General features: G+C 31.5%; 1 protein-coding gene across 2 annotated transcripts in view; it reads right to left on the bottom strand.

The window, feature by feature from the left end:
* Positions 1 to 18128, bottom strand: part of LOC130900460 (titin-like) — a 271357-nt gene that overhangs the window by 40095 nt on the left and 213134 nt on the right. For both annotated transcript variants that reach the window (XM_057811095.1, XM_057811096.1), the window contains 3 exons: positions 8880 to 9158; positions 4182 to 4313; positions 3772 to 3993 (listed from right to left, as the gene is read on the bottom strand). In XM_057811095.1, coding sequence (XP_057667078.1) covers positions 3772 to 3993; positions 4182 to 4313; positions 8880 to 9158 — 633 coding nt within the window. The remainder of the gene's footprint in view (positions 1 to 3771; positions 3994 to 4181; positions 4314 to 8879; positions 9159 to 18128) is intronic.

The following is an 18128-nucleotide window of genomic DNA, read 5'->3' as shown; positions in this document are numbered from 1 at the left end:
AACGTTTTCGAACAGTCAAAACATCGAATTGATGGATCATCTGCTGCACAGTCCTTGTTTGTAACCCAATGATTTCTCCTTATTCTCACTGATCCATAATAAATTGCGAGTCAACGTTTTCCTACACCCGAAGAAGCGGTTGATACGTTCAAATCACATGTTTTGGAAGTATTGGAATGGAAAAAGCCGTATCCAATTATAAATATTTGTTTCTATTTGTCTCAAAACTTAAATAGCAATCCTCGTATTTTTAGGATTTCTTTCATTTTGAGGCGAATTTGATTTATTTAACTGACGTATTGAATAAAGCAAGTTGAAAAAAATTAATTTCTATAGGGTGATAATTATTGTAAAATATGAAACTGTCACTGATATTTGAATTAGCAGTTAATTTGATAATTGAGTATCAATAAAATTTTGATATATGTATGAAAAAAATTGATTTTTAAAATAATACAATTTGAATATGATGTTCAACGACTCTGATGCTAAATATTTCAGTTCACCTATAGGTTACGTCTACTGCATTCTATACATGATATCAATAAAAAAATTTAACACGTTTAAGTATAAATCTCATTTCATCATGCATTTACACTACAAGCAAAGTCAACATAAATCTAATTTGCAAGTGTGTAACTATTAGTCAGTGTAAGCACTTTATTCGATTTCAAGCAAACCGAAGCGACAACTGTTTAATTTTATGATTTCTCCATTATCCTAATATGGTTGCTTAAGCCCGAAGAGGAAACAATAATGGAGACATTTCGCCTAGCATACGCTCGGCGACGTCAAGAATTTCAATACCATTTTAGGCCACTCGCGACTGTCTACTATTTGTATGTATATATACATAAAATTATATATATATATATATATATATATATATATATATATATATATATATATATATATATATAATACTAATAATAATACCAATCAAACAGGGTGATTCATAATTATTGAGACAAAAGTAAAGGGTAGTTTATTTGAACCAACATATAACGATAGTAACAAATATACCTCAACAATTTTTTTCTTGTACATGTAAAGCGTTGAAGTGGTAACTTTTTTCTCATAATGTTATTGCGTTTTAGCAATTGTTGTAGTAGCTTTTCTTGGTGAAATTATTTAGTCACGAGGGTGTACCAAAAGTAATCCAGTTTCTCCACGCAAGGAAGTTACTATCCGTGGAGTTTTATATGATGCGTGGCTTTTGCTAATGGTCGCACAGAAATTCATGAGGAACGGAATGGAAGACCGCCGCGCCGGTTTCGAATGCGATTGTCCAGAAGATCGACAGTGAGCTGCTCAAAGATCTGAGCGACACTGTCCGTGAATTCGTTGTATGCACTCTTGAAGCTTCCCACAACACACTTGAAAGGACTTTCAAAAGGAACGTTGTGTTATCGCAAGGTGAGTGCTTGTTGGGTCCACCAGATGCTGACTTATAGACACAAAGAGCACACTAGCGCTCATAAGTTTCTTCAACAATGAGAGGGGGTAGGCAACAAGAAGTTGATGAGCTCTACCGTCACAGGAGATGAAACCTGGATGTTTCAGTACACCACCGAAATAAAAAACAATCTCGTCAGTAGCATCACTCTGGTTCACCATCAAGGTTATGGTGACTGTGTTTTGGGATCGGAAGAAGGTACTCCTCATGCAACCTGACACCACAATAAACACAGATACTTCGAAACATTTACCAAACTACCGCTAGCAATCCAGAATCGCTCGAGGGGACGATTGATGTGATTGACGTAGGGAGTAGTGCTTCTACATGACAAAGAACCCGACATCGCTTGTCAAACACAGGAGCTTTTGAAGAAATTTGGATGCGTCATACCCCATCCAACCCGCATTTATCCAAAAGCTGAAGGAACAAGGCAAACGCTTTGACTATGAAGTCCGAGGAAGATGAAGATGAAGATGAAGAAAATGATCTGGAACTGTTCTGGAAATCATACTAGAATATTCTAGAGTCTCGGATTGGCTATAACGGTAGCGCAAGACAGAATGCGAAAGGAAGTCAACATTTTGAATCGAAAGTTGCAAACTTCGTGTCCATTATGTTTTAAGAATCGGCAACGATATCCAGTAAAAAATCAAACGATGTATTATAAGTCAGAATACAGCTGAAAAAGATAATAGGAGACCGAAGATAAGGAAACGGCATCCTCATTGATAAGAACTGGGTTGAAATCATGGTTTGTCACTATGTAAGATCTATTGAACGTCGACGATAAGGGCAATGGATGTAACTATTCAAGCAAAAGCAGCTGTGACGACGTAAGGTTATATAAACACTCTTATAAGATATATAAGAATGATTACATTACGAACTAACATGGGATAAATCATTACAGGATGTAGAAGATGGTTGCATGAAAGCCACTGGAAACCATGGTTTCTAAAAGATTTTTGAGACAGACCCAAGAGTGATTGTGACAACGTTTCTTTACGGGCAAAGAAATCATTAGTTCTTGAGAGGTCTTCCACTCTGCAAAAATACTGTCCAGTAATGAGAAGAGGCAATAACAGACTAAGTGTTTGACTGTGAGGTAGCCTATATACGGCTGAAGAGGTCTTTTGTCAGATTACTATAAAGTTTCTGTCCGGTAGTGGAATGAAACTGTCACTTAGTGTTTAGAAAGAAACCGGTGTAGTTGCAAATCAGAAGTTTATTGGTTGAAAAAAAATTGTTCTATACTTCCAAGTCATGATCTGCCGTGTTCGACTAGTAACGAGAGCCGTGCTGCAGGTTACTTAAGTGCGGTTCGACATGGAATTAAGTTCAAAAAGTGGTCGGAGTTGTCCGCCATGTATAATAATCTAATAATAATAAAAGGAATCGTTCCAAAAAACTTACTTTCCTAGATTAGCTAGGATTAGTGTCAGAAGGAGAAGGAAGTTGATGAAATTGACCATAGCCAGATTATTGAAAAACGTCAACATTATAGATAGAACGTTATAATTTTTTATGAATGAACAGTTGAAATTACTGCAAGTTGAATCACTTCTGATTCAAACACATAAATTTTATTTCTATTTGAGAATAACACATGAAATGATTTCAAATATTTCGTTTATAAATAATGTGCCGCCTTGAATACAAAGAAATATATATGTGATTAAAAAACACGCGCTACGAGTATTTACTGCTATTACATGAAAAAAATAACCATCTCAATTTTTTTGAAAAATGGGTAATTATTATTGCCCTGAAAACTGGTTTTCCTTTACTTCGTTTTGAAAAATGAAAATTGTGTGATAATATCATTATGAATATACCCTAAATACTCGGATATAGGATAAGAACAAACCTCTTATAACACAATTTCAGTTCTTTCTAGTGCACTTGTTTCACCATATCTTAATATATAAATTCTAGATATGCCTCCAAAAACTTTCTATTTTTCCTTCCTCCGACGATTTATTTCGAATATACCTGCGCGATCTTTGTAGAATTTTTTGTTTTTCAATGCACCCCGTCGACAGCAAATAACGTGACTAACTTTCATTCATGGATGTCAAGAAGATCTTTCGAATTTCATTGTCTTAAACCAGAGGCATAACATATTTTTTCTATCTATATAAATGCGATACGACACTGACTTTATTTAAAATTCAATAATGTTGCTTGTGATAAAATATTTATAGTTGGAATAAAATATAGAGAATTAAAAGCGATACTTCAGCTGAATATTAAAACATATTGCTCCCAAAAGTTTTACAATTAGTAAATAGATTTAAAAGACAAAAACTCACCAGTATCAGCAGGTGGTGTAGGCGTTTCTTCTCTACCCATTCTTTCTTCATCTTCTTCAAATTCTTCTCTATGTTCCCTTTTCCTTAAATTTTCTAGTTCCATGGCCGCTTTTTCCTGATGTTCCATGAACGGATTGTAAACTCCTTCTTCGGCTAATAGATTGTTGTTAGGCGATGTGGAAAATGCATCTAAAAACTTGTTTGAGCTGGTTTCTCTTGGATCTAATAAAGAAAGACGCGGTGGTAGTAAACAATTAATTCCTTCTAAACTAAACTATCAGTTGATTATTGTATGAATTTATACAAATATGGAATTTGCTATATTTATTCTTTTATGGTCACAATTATAGTGAATTTTAATGATATTTATTGAGCATAGGTAAAAAAAAGAAGGAAAACTACAATAATACCTGGCGATAGCGCGTCGTCTAAACCATCAACATCGGTTTCTGGACCGAAATCTTCATCATCGAATTCCGATGCTAAGCGTTTACCATTTGCCTTTTCGTTTGAAAACATGTCAGACGTTTGCAAATCTGTACCTAGAACGAATTTGTTCATTTATAATTTTATAATTTATAAAAGAAAAAAATTACTAAATTATTTACGGTATACTAGTACAAAACTAAATGTTGTTGGAAAGAGATTTTACTCCTCTGTTTAGCAATATAAAGTTTTTTAAATTTGGTGCAATCATAACTGGAAAATTCATTTTCAAGATGTGAACGTTTGATAATGTATCACAAAACTTTACGTACAAATTCATGACTTTATACATGGAAATCACAGACATAAAAGAAAGAATCGTATGAAAACCAATTGAATATATTTGTATCAAAACAAATGGATTCAGAAATTTAATACTGTCAGTGAAAACCTACCTTGCAGCGGACGTACCTATCGATCATTAGTTATTGTTCTTTGCAATATGAATTGTAAAAGAAAATTATTGCGTGGAACAATCAATATTTCATAAATACGCACGGCACCAAATTAAGAAATATAAATAATTTTTACTCCCCGTATAAAATTCAATAAACATCTAACAAACCGACTCATCATCTCCACTGTTTACCGATGAAAACATTTCTTCCGAATATTCCCGTCAGACAGTATGCGATAAGCAGTGGCGGCGCTTTTAATTTATAAATTTCTTTAAATAAATAGAAATATGGCTTTTTTAGACCATGGGCGGATGAAGACAATGAAATTGCACATTGTAGTGAGAATAAAGAAAGGTATGAATTTAATAATAACGATTTAAGTATACAAAGACAGCAAGTTATTTTAAATATATTCTAACGTTTAAAAAAGGAAAATATTCAACAATTTGATAATGCAATCATAATAAGAATTACTGAATTAACTATAGTAAATAAGTTTTCCATATATCGAGTAGTCACGAAAGGGGTTGCTGTAAATCATTAACAGAACCGAAAAACATGTAAAGAAAAGCTGAAATCAGTTGACAAAGCTACACAAGAGTTTATACGTAGGACAATTTATAGTTTATATAAGGAAAACACGATTGCGACATTAGAAGTAATACAAAAAAAGATAGCAAATTATCCAGAATATATTATACCAGCTTAGAAATATTGCATCAAGTTTTGTCAGCATGTGGTTTTAAACACAAAAAACTGAATAAACGGATGGCAATAACCGAATCGTCAATGATCATTCGATGGCGACAAAAGTATATGCGTCAGATAAAAGACTACCGAAGTTCTAAAAGACACATAACATGGTTTGACAGTCACGAAGTAGTAAGTTTCGGTTGGGTTGACAATAGTAAAAATTGTACAACTCCCAAATCAAGTTATAGCAGAAGACTGCCAGGAGCTTTGGAAAGACTGTGTTGAACATGTTATCAAAGAAGAAGATGAGTAATAAGAATGCTTTGGAAGTGAAAAGTTTTCTTCCTTTTGTTTTAATTGGAAACAATTTATTTTACTTTATCGTAACTTTTACGTTTTATAATTTAATATTTAGTTGTAGCAAGTTAACGGGTATAATAATGATTTTTTTCTAAGTTCCAAGTAAGACTACAATTAAGTTCATCTGTCTAAACAATAATGACGTCCAATTTATAATGATTCGATTGCCTTTTAACGAATACTTTGTCGCATAAGATATACACATTTTTAAAAGTATTTATAAAAATAATAAATTTATAAAATGAGGTATCTACGCCTATGGTAGATCAAACAAAATTGTCGGCAAGGGTTTTTATAATCTGCAATTGATATTGCAAGAATTATACTATTAGCTGAAATGAATTAAAAAGTAGGATTAACATGGGTCAAATGAAACCAAGACAAGGTCACAAAACTTGAAAGAAAAACGGCAGGATATTACCAAATACATAGAGGAACGGATTGTACCTTTTGAAGAACAGAATAATGACTTGGATGTTGTTTAGAGCAATTCTAAAACCATCTTTAACAAAGAAAAAAAAGTTCGATGACTGACGAAATACTTTCTCTAATTGATGAGATAATAGATTAGATTATCTACTAGAAGAATAAATCAAGGTTAATAACATACAAATGAATCAAGTATGTGGGTTTATTGCCGAATTTTCAAAATAAAATGAATCGATACGGTTACTAACGGAGGTTATGATCACATGAACAAAACTTTAGAAATAGATGTAAATTAGAATACTTTGGTACAATCTTCTTCATTTGGCAATGCAAAGAAAAACAATGGGAGAAGCATATGTCGGCGTACATAATCGTGTTTTAAAAATATTTGTCAATGGTTTGGGACAACAACTCAGCTAATTTGTGCTGCAGTGAATGAAGCAAATCAATATTTCAACTATTATGGAAGTCAACGATTTGTAACGGTCACGGCACGAGAAGACGAAGATTTGAATAATTACAAGTAGATAATTGTTTTACTCAGGTTCTAGTGGCACTAGATGCTGAATATCGTTATAGGATTCGGCAATATTGGTCTACTTCCAACCCCTATGGCGATTCAAGATCTGCTCCTGCATTAACTAAAATGCAAATGACCTTCACAAATAGTGGCCTGTATTTTAATCCAGAATTGAAATCTTCCATGTAATCAATTTTTAATGTTTAACAACATGCACCTATATGGACGCTAAAGCATCCTGAAATTGAAACTTGAACTGCAATTTTCCATATAATTTTTTTAAAACTATCTTTAGCAACAAATACTTTTCATTAGAATTTCTCATGTGTTTTGGAGCATATTTTTCCGATATTTTTTACAAAAATCCGAGTAGTTTTTCGCGTAATTCGATATATAAACACAGGTTTTGAAAATTATGGTACTCCTCAGCATCGAGTATTGGGATAATTATGTTGATAGTTTCAATTTTCTCAACTTCTCAAAATAAACTAACATAGTATTTCCAAATCAAAATAAATCATCATTCCAGAAAGTTCTGTGATGTGCTTGGTAGCAAATTATTACAAACATTTTTTGAATAATATCGAGAGGTATATTTCCAAAGTTTAAATCTTTGTTATCCATTATAATAAATATTCAACAAATTTGATCTGTTTCGGTATAAAAAATGATTATAATACTATACCCGTTTGGAAAATTTTTCACAATAATAATTGGACAGTGTTTTGGTCGTGTTGTTATGGCAAATGTTTTCATTACCTAGAGTAAATATTGCGCGTTAATTGTGAGCGTTGCGTCATGAACATGGAATATTTGGCATGTAATAATTCATGGTTGACTTGAGTTATCATAAAACAATGAGAAATTATATCTCACCTTAATGGCGAATGTTTCTCACTCCATGAGAAATTCTCCACTTTGAAAGTATGGAGCTATGAGAAATGTGAACATTTTATAGCATCCGTAGAGAAAAGATATACTACAAGGAAAATAAATAGTAGATCTCATGTATATTATGAATCAAGTTATGAAAACATATTAACAGTATATTGGAGTCCAACTGCTTTTCATTGAGTACAAGAAAACATTTAACAGTGTGACAAGAGGGACAATTATGAATGATATGGAACAACAGAAAGTACCAAAAAAGATGATAAAATTAGTGAAAATGGCGATGAAAGATATTACTGAAAGATTGATTGTCCCTATGAGGAATTTGGAATAAAAATGCCATTTAACATTATAGTAATAAATGGCATGTAACTAACCTAACCTAACCAATGAAAATAAAACTTTTTTTGAAACTAAATTGTCTTAATTTTAGGTTTCTCTTATTGAAAGTTAGTAGTGTTTAAAACAGGTAAAAAATTGACTTTTTGACTTATTGACAACTTATTTTCAAATATTTCAATCAACCTGAATATCATAATCAAAATCTGTTTAAATCACAAAAAATATTTTTTCCTTAGTTTTACATTTCACAATATATTTTATATATAAAAATATATAAAATAGAACTATAAATTCTACTCAAATTGTTTAGGTCTTTCTATCATTGATAGCTTTCTCATTTCTATATCTGTGAACCATTTCTAAAAATTCATCTATTTTCTAAAAACTGTGATGTATGCCCTATGTAAACATCGTCACAATCATTAAAAAGTATTTTGTATATAACATGTCCTTTAAGACTTCAATGGTATCTTATTTATTGAAATAATTCGATACTTGTTTTAAGTTTTGATGTTTAGTTTTTATTTTGTTCCTCAAATGATTATAATATACGTTTATCTTTTTCTTGTTATCTTGAATATGTCATTTATCATTTTCTTTTATTGATGTTTTTATATTATATGATATCCAGAAATTTTGAATTTAAGTTTATTATGATATTTTTGGTTTTTTAATGCAGTTACCGATATAACGGTAACATAATGGAATATCTATATTGAGTTTGCTTGAGACAGATCTTCCATTACTAAGTTACTAATTAACTAAATTGAAATTTCTGGAACCATTGACGATATTTATACTGAATACATTCTTTATACCGCTACTACACTAACACCCACAATTACCCTGTATGACGCGCGTTTTGATAACCAAATTTTACAGTTTACCTTCAGTCTCTGAAGGTAAACTGTATGAAATAATGAATGTATGAAAATATGAAAATGACAGTCAATTTGAATATTTATTAAGAATATTAATATTAGACTTACCATTTTGTTTGAAATTATCTGTTAGATTCAACAGTAAACCGTCTGATTTTTGACTAATCATATTATCTGTGTTAGCGCCGTTCGGCATAACGAACGGATTATTGGAATTGTCGAGGCCCGCCTCCATAGTTGCAGGATTCAAATTGCGATTTTCCCAGTAGGCTTCTGCGGCAATTTTCGACGGTTCTCGAAGAAACACTACTATCACAGTGATGTTATCAGAAGAGCCTTGTTCTTTTGCTATTTGAACTAATCTTTGACTGATTCTACTGGTGTCGTCTGAAGAATAAAAGAAAAAACAATGAGTACAATCTTTATAAAATAATCCAATACTACGAATGATTGAGGATTAAAATAACTGATAACTATAATGTCGGTATACAAGTGGAGTACATGATCTTAACAACAAAACTAGTCTCAAGACAAATGAGGCAAATAATGCAAAAAACAATTTTAAGACATATAAAGGAGCATGAACTGGATTATAAACATAAAAAGAATAAATTAAAATCGTAATATGGAAGAATAGAAGATATTATGAAGACATTATCACAGTGAAACAGTGTTTTTTAATATCTAACTTGTTTCGAATTTTAAATGGGGATTCAAATATTAAAGTCAGAGAGATTAACTAAATAAATTAATATTAAGTTAATAGTTTATTAATTAGCGTTTTAATTATAATAATTTGAAAATAGGTAACTTGAACGGTATTTTGGTTTACTAACCAAAAATGCAATTGCGATTTGTAACTAAGAAAAAGGTTATAAGACGAGAAACAGACAAGCCATGTGTTTGCTAGATAAAGCATTTTCTGTGTGTACAATAAAGTAATAAAACGATAAAATACAGATGTCCAAAAAAAATGTTTTCAAAAATAGGATTACAAAAGAAAAGTATAGATCCGTATCTCTTTACCGCTCAAGTTTTACAAATAATAAAAAAAAGTGTTTGTACAATAACATCTTATATAGTTATTTTAGTACGATACTCTCGATATGAGGATATAATAAATCATAGTGATTTTCTAAGGTAGTGCCATATATTCTTATATTAACTGACAACATAAACTTTAATTCTTTTAAAACTAGTAAGAAAATGAACACAAAAATTAAATTATGCTTTAAAAAAAGTCGACATTTTTAAACAAACAGATTAAATGAAAAGATTAAGTAAAAAGAGTAGAGCAATCCAGAGATGTCAAACGAATAGATTGGAATTTACGAAATGAAAAATCTTAAAAAGTGGGCCGGTCTCAACAGTACATAAACTTGTACCGAACAAGACATTACATAAAATGAATAGGATTTTGTTATTTCTGTTATCAACTCCATAAAAAAAAGAAAACTTAATAAATCATTTGATTTTCTAACATATAAAAATTATAAACACTCGTATATTTATTGCGTATTGTTCATTTTCAGTATATAAACGATTCTAATACTACCGCTACATCTTGATATGGATTTTAGCAAATTTAACAAATTATTTCCATGTTTTCCTATCTAGCATTGATTCAAATTTTCTTACTACTTGATTTTTATCAATTAGAGCTTCTTCCTATGATGTTTGTGTTCTCCCATCTGTCTGTCGTCTTACATGATCAGATCATTGGAAGTGATTGGCTTAAACTTCTTGAATAATGCTTGTGGCTTTATAAAGATCTTCGTGTTCCTTGTTTGTAAGTATATGTTGTGTCTCTAACAGTACCATATATTGTTGTTGTCTCACAACTATATAATATAACGATAGTTCTGATAACGCTCTTAAAGGTGGATACTCTTTTGTTAGACTTTTAGATATTGGGGCAGTTGACATCCAAGTACTTGTTTCTTTTCGTGTATCCTCGTTTTGCATTAAGAATATTTTCATGAACTATTTGTTATATTTATATATTCTATCTAAGGCTATATATAGAAGGTTACTTCATAAGCCGTATAAGGGTTAGAATCAATTAAATGTATTTAAGCCATTATAACAATTTATATGAGATTTCTATAAGTCCAGTACAAAAACGGAGAAAATAAGTACTGTTTCCAAAAAGTTTATCAATTTTCTGACATACATTGCATTTCCGAAAGACTATTTGACTAATTACGTTCTTTTTTTCACTTTATTTCATTGTTTGTTTGTGAGTGAATCAGGAAGCTGGCGACACATTTTTATTTTAATTTTTGGGTACTAAACACCTCAAATATTTTTCCAACTGAAAACACTTAAGCTGCTTGCATTTTAGCCACACGAATTGATTGAAATGAGTACATGAAAATGTATATTTTATGACAAATTCATACTTATTCGTAGACGAATTTAATTAATAATAAACATCATTTTTATACGATGTTTTTGGACAATGTTTCAAATTATTCTTCATTACGTAATGAGCACACTTCATTGGAATTTTTGAGATAATTAATATATTATCAATAGAAAGCAATAGTAATGTTCTAGTTTTTAAAGCTGGGATATTTCTGTAATAGCACTGATCAAGTCTTACGCTAATAAACAAGTTCATAGAACCACAAAAAAGCAAAGAAACAGGAGCAAATTTCATCAATGCTCTTCAAACATATTGATTGAAATGGTATGTGAATGGTTTGTAGTACCACAGACTGTAGAATCTTCATAAAAGATTCAAACATTCTTTTTCTTCTAATGAACCCCAAAAGACAAAAGATGTGGTTACAATTAGTTTACAATGCTCTCGTATGAAGATCACTTTAATGTCAGTAGTATTAAGTTTGATTATTACAAAAAAAGGAACTAAAAATGTCTGTTTGAGGAAATAAAATCTCTATTGTGTAAATGCTTAATATTACTTATTCTTGCAACCTACACTGCAGCTTTGCGCGTTGTAGTATTTCCAACTGTACTATTCTGTTATCTGTTACTTTGTGTAGTTAATTCCTTTACAGTTATTAGTCTTGTCTAACGTTATTTTAGGTACTTGATTTGTTATATAGGCGATAATATGAGATTGCAGATGGAAAATGAATTAGAAGAAGTACAATATGGGATTCAATCAGAAGATACTTTGGGCGGAAGAAGATATACCAATAAAATTTCCGCTTCCCCGCTACTCTTGTTTTGGTATTGTCTAGACTTGCCTAGACGAGACTAGACTGAAAAATCTCGTATTGACTTGTGTCTTCGTAACCGTTATTGATGATACGATTCATTTCTTCAACTTTGATTATAATAGTTATTATATATTGGGAAATGTGAGAATGAGTGAATTTGCATCATTTGCAATTTTCTAATCATTGGTGTACGGTGCTATAGAGTGAATATGGGATAGGTTTTTTCCCAACATATATAACTGAGGTCTTTGGGTAGATTCTTAAAAAAGTTATCCATTCTATTCAACTTATTAAACAATATTTTTATTTTTAATCCAGTGATTTAGATACAAAAGGCGACTAGATGGTTCCGATAACCACAATTATCATGTCAAAACGAACATGTAATCATAAAATTTATTTCTTTAGAGTAATTAATTAATATTTGTCATTTTTATTTCCGATATTTCGAGACTTTTGCGAGACTCTCGTGAGAAATTTGAGACGAGACTTTTTGAAAGTGTCAAGCAAGGAAAAGTAAAAGTATCGTCTCGAGTCTCGTATCGAAAATGAGACGAGACGAGAAATCAAAGACTAGAATATGGTGAGTATCACTGGTATTGTGTAGCTGTAATATTCAAAATTCAAAATAATTCGAATCAGTCCAACAAGCGGTTTTTCACTACGAAAAGAATTAACCGCTGACGAGAAAAGAACGATAAAACTTGTTTTATAACATTTGCTTAGCATATTAGTCATATCTTTTGATCATTCAGTTACTTGGACTGCTACTTTAATCAAAAAATTGACAAAACACCTAAAAGGACAAACGTCAAAACGATCTTGCGTGACTATATTTTAATTAATAGCTTTTAAATGCTTTTATTTTTTTTTGATAATTGAAATGCAAAGAATTAAACCAACACTGCTTAACGTCAGTCATTTTGCTAGGAAGAACTAGAGTAGCAGTTAAACAAGTGTTCTGATATTGGAACCGGTTGCAAATGATGCCATCCACTATAAAAAGAGTAAACCATTGCAAAGACACGATAAAGCTTGTTTGAAAAACAAGTACACTGAAAATAATGATTTTTCAAAATTTTGCCATTTCCATCAAAACTTTTTTTCATGTATTGAATTGAAATTCGTGAAAATGATAATGGTATCATTGAATGTTTTATTTTAATTGATAGGTGAATAGTAAATTAATGTTTATTTGCAGATACATGAAATTTTAACTCACCTGCAGACTATCAACGTACCAATATTTGACTAAGAAGGAACTGGATAGAGTTTCAAAAAAGTTACTAGACAGTTACTCGAATAAATATTTCAAGCGACGACATTTCGTAAATAAGAATATGGTTTTAAATTATGAAATATGAGAGTGGTAATTACACAAATAATTTGACATAACATTATGAATGACATTAATTTGACAATATGAAGATATGCACTAGACATAAGAGTATTTAAAATATAAAGATAACTAGCTGACCTGGCGAACGTTGTACTGCCATATAAATCATATCTACGAAATATTTTTCTAGCTCAATACAAATAAGTAACTTACTATAAGTGGGTAGGGGTGAACTTGTAATCGAAAGCGTTGTAGATAATGAAAGTTAAAAAAAAATAAAGATTAATCTCTCAGCGCAATAGAATGTGCAATATTCTTGGTAAGACCGTCTTTAGCCAACACAAACAATATGGACGGCTTTCCCACGCGAGAACATGCCACATATAGTTGTCGGTGGGAAAAAGCATGGTGTTTCCAAATCTAAGCGACATACAGACAATGTCTGGTCTTGTGCCTCATTGATCGTCATAGCGAATATCAATCTAATGGGGAATTGAGTGCGTTTGAATTCAATTGGCACATCTGTAGGAATCATAAGGATTCGAGGCAGTTTTTCATTAATTATTTAACGACTAATCGTGTGCCATTACACAGCCGTGGTGGCTGTTTTCATGTACAGCAGCTTTCCCATCGCCAATATCTAACAGTTGTTTAGAGAAAGTTTCGGTGGATGGATCCTGAAGCATTTGAACGCGCATGTTCACCGTCAGTTGTACTTTTTCAATATTACGCCACAGTCGCGATAATTTTAAGCAAGCGTTGATTTCATCAGCGTACGTTGAACGTGTTTTTCTAAAATCACATGAAAGGAGTAACAAAGGGCTGCCAAATAGTTTATCGTTGTTTTTTATATCCTTTAATGTTCTATGTGTCATAATGCATTCATCCCCTTTTTACTTCGGGCGTTTTCACCAAAATTTCCTTCATTTCTTCTTATCTTTTGTTTGAAGTAGCAGTTCTTTCCTCAATTCTCAGTAGCTTTGTTGTTTTCCTCTATGCAGATTGTGGTTGGTCTTTCTTTATTTCTGGTTATTATTGCCCTCTCTCATCCTTTTTACATGTCCGAATCATCTTAGTTGATTTTTTTCTTTGTGTTGTTCTGCAGGTTTAGTTGTCTTTATGTTCCGTTTCTCATGTAATCTAATTAAGTCTTGATCTGTTTTTTTACGAAGGAATATCATTTCCATTGTTTGCATCTATTTTCTATACTTTTTAGTTGTTTTGAATTTTATTTTCAACAAGTAGCTTTATTCCTAGAGATACATCAATATATTTCTATACCTTTCTCAATTTAGTTAAAAAAAATTGAATGGCGCCCCATTTGGAACTTGAAAGCATACCAAATTTCTGTACATATTAAACACAGCAAAATCTTGCAACGAACCCCGAAAACACACATTAACATGATGAGCTTAGTCAGAGCCCAAAATGTGACCTTTTAAGTTTACAACCTATCTACATCAATCGCACGAGAAGCGATTGATTCCTTTAACTGATTAGATATTATTTGAAAACAGAGACTCTAATTGGTTATTTCGCCATATGCAAGAATAACTTTTGCGGTTTATCGAAATTAATTTGTAAAATTATTTCCAACACTGTTATTTCAAGTATAAAATAAATGGCAATGGACTTGTAATTAGCGCAAAGAAATTAGTCATTATTACTCATTATAGAAAATTGCAGCTGGCAGACAACCGTGATGTTTGTAATTTCATATGCAAATTTTACAATTTTATGTTCTCTTTATTGTTTTCATTTTATTATTATACAATATCTAAACGGAGATTAGATTTAGATCAGTATAAATGGGATTTGGTGTCGTTGAACGTTGACAGTGAATTATGTATGAGATGTTTTGACTTACATTAACAACTATTAGTAATAGCTCAATTTAAATTTATCTTCTACGATTAATAATAATAGTAGGAGAGTTCAGACGCTAAAATAGAATTGATACGAACGTCATGAGAACATATTGGATTCCAACTTTTATATGACAAGAATAATGAAAGTTTCTATGATTATTTCTCCTTTCAACGGTAGTGGAAACGTTTACAGATACAGCGTGTCAGATATTAACACTTTAGTTGCTCCAATGTGTCTCTAATAATATAGTATAGTAAATATAATATATTGCCGATCTGAGCTCTTTTGACCCTGTTTGTTGTGGAGTATCAATTATTGAAAATTTATCAGTGTTTTGCAGTATTTCATCTGTCTATTCAAGCCACGTATTGTAAGCTTTTTATACGAAGGCGGTTTAATAAAAAAAATCGACTTTACTATAAGACAAAAAAAGTTTCTAACTTAACACACTTAGTTTAGCGAATTTTCAATTCTTTCAAACTATCCAAAAACTAATCTTTCAGAAGTTCCCCAAAATACGTGTTTCTGCCGTTACCTCTTCATATATCTGAAATCTCTTTCCACCAGGCCATATTTAAAGTTTGGAAACAGAAATTAATCGGAAGGCGGTGAATCGTAGTGCGACATTTTTTTTTAAACAATAGCTGATGAACGCACTCAAGTCAATAAAACTAATAAAAATGATCATGAAATTTTGTGATAGAGCAAGAACAATATGGTGGAACAGAAAAATTTATGATAAATAGATGGTGACACTAAGAAATATAGGGGAGGGCGTACGCGGACGATGTAGCAAAGTTGCAAGGAATAAAAATATAAAGAAATAAATGTGGGAAGAGTCAATGAAAAAAAGTGAAAAAGGGGTTTGAAAATTGATACTAAAAAAGTTGCTAATAGAGCACTTAGTGTGAATAAAAAAAACTATTATGTGAAATTAATGTGGAAATAGAAAATATGGTGGAGGGAGATAATGTGGAAGAATAAGAGGTATACATAGGTCGGGATGTTTGGATGGATTTAGAGAGAATTGAGAAGCTAGAAACAAATAGATATAAGCAGAAATCGTGAATAAGCTGAACGGATGAGAAAATGTTGAGTTTCTCCTAAATGGTTCTACAAAGATCGGAAGAGAGAACAAGTTCCACATTTTGCCACTCATTGGCAGTCGTCTTATTGTGATAATACACAACTCTTTTGGAATTGAAACTAAACATGACAATAACTAATACAATCACTGTAACGAAAGTGTTTTCAAACTCTTTCTTCAAACCGCTCTCGTCCATACGGTTTAGAATATTGTCCTATTCATTTTATTTGAAAAACTGATGATTATGTGGAGAAGTTTCGTAAGTCCGACGATTAAAAAAACTTCTTCATATATTCTTTTTATACCAATAACTAAATGTGACAAACTGATCACACTATTTACACTAACATTCACAATTATACTGTCTGACATGCGTTTCAAACAAATGATCATTTTCAGAGACTAAAGGTAAACTAACTTTAGTATATGAAGATGATAAAGAGGTTTAGACAGTGCAATTGTGAGTGTTAGTATAGTGGTAGTGTGTTGAATATCACCGCCGGATCCAGGAAGTCCAACTTAGTACAAATGGGACAAATCAAAGTATAGATGGAAATGGAATTAATTCGATTAATATTGATATTTTCAATCTTATTATGGTGATTCATATTATCGTGATTAAACTCGTAGGTTGACCAATGTTAAATAATGTATTTTACACACAACATGAATTTAGGCTATGGCGAAAGTTCTTTCAAGGTTACGTAATTAAACACCAAGTTATTTATTTTTTTTAATTATAACCATTCATTTAATTGGGGCGCCAATATGACGCTTCATTTCCTGAAAATAAGAATGAAATATAAACGAGAGAAGATATGACGGCTATTTTTTTAATATTTATCTTTATCCGAGGAATCATTTCGTTCTGTGTAAAAAGGTGAAAGATATAAAACTGGGAAAAGTAAAAAGAGGCGCGAAGTGGGACATGTATGCTGCAAACGCAAAACGATTTTTCCAACTGCTGCTTGTAGAAACTTATATTCTTCAAAATAAAAAAAATCAATCGTATTATGAATATCCGTGCAATGCGTCGATTAACATCTTGCATTTCCAGACTATGACCGTAGTCACGGGGAGTCAAGCTCTGGTAGGGCGTTATCCCGGTAGTGACGTCTCGCGAATAGGGAGTTTACGGCTGAAATATTGATGGACAGAAGCCTGTAGGTAAGGCTAATTGAGCTGAAGGGCCCACAACATGGAGATTTTTGTTTGTAACTTTTAGTTTACAGAGTATTTAAATTGGAATTCTGAACAACAAAAAACTTTTTGTTAGATTAACGAATAAAATTTATTCTTCGTAAAAAGTTTTGCATAATCTCAAACTGAGAATGCCGCCATCAGAAATAAATTTTTTAGGCAGCATACGAAAAAAGGTTATTTTGAATTAAAAATTTGCATACGTAAATGCAGCATTTACCAATGGTGGCTGGTAAAAATACAGCTAGTGAACATATTATTCATCTTCGTACTGGAATTGATTGTCTTGCGATGCCAGAATGGGCTATGAACTCAAAAAATCATAATTTTTTTTAAACACCATATAACGAAATTTATTTTGGTAGCAATCAAACTAATTCTGTTGAATGGATTGAGATTTGGTTCTAATCAGCCACTTCTACAAAATTTTTTATGTGACGGGAAAAAGGTTTGACATTTTATCTGTGTTGACTGATAACAGAATGTCACTTTTTATGAAATTACTTATTCTTCCGGGAAACAAATGAGTACTTTTTACCGAATATGTCTAAATATAAACACATAATTAAAGGGAGATATTTAATTTTAGGATATGTTTTTATACAATAAAGTTATATTTCTTTTGTATGAAAAGTACAATTAAGAAATGTACATAGCATGAATGACACGTTCAT

Source organism: Diorhabda carinulata, chromosome X, assembly GCF_026250575.1.
Source record: "Diorhabda carinulata isolate Delta chromosome X, icDioCari1.1, whole genome shotgun sequence".
Lineage (NCBI taxonomy): Eukaryota > Metazoa > Arthropoda > Insecta > Coleoptera > Chrysomelidae > Diorhabda > Diorhabda carinulata.
This window is presented reverse-complemented; position numbering and strand designations above follow the sequence as displayed.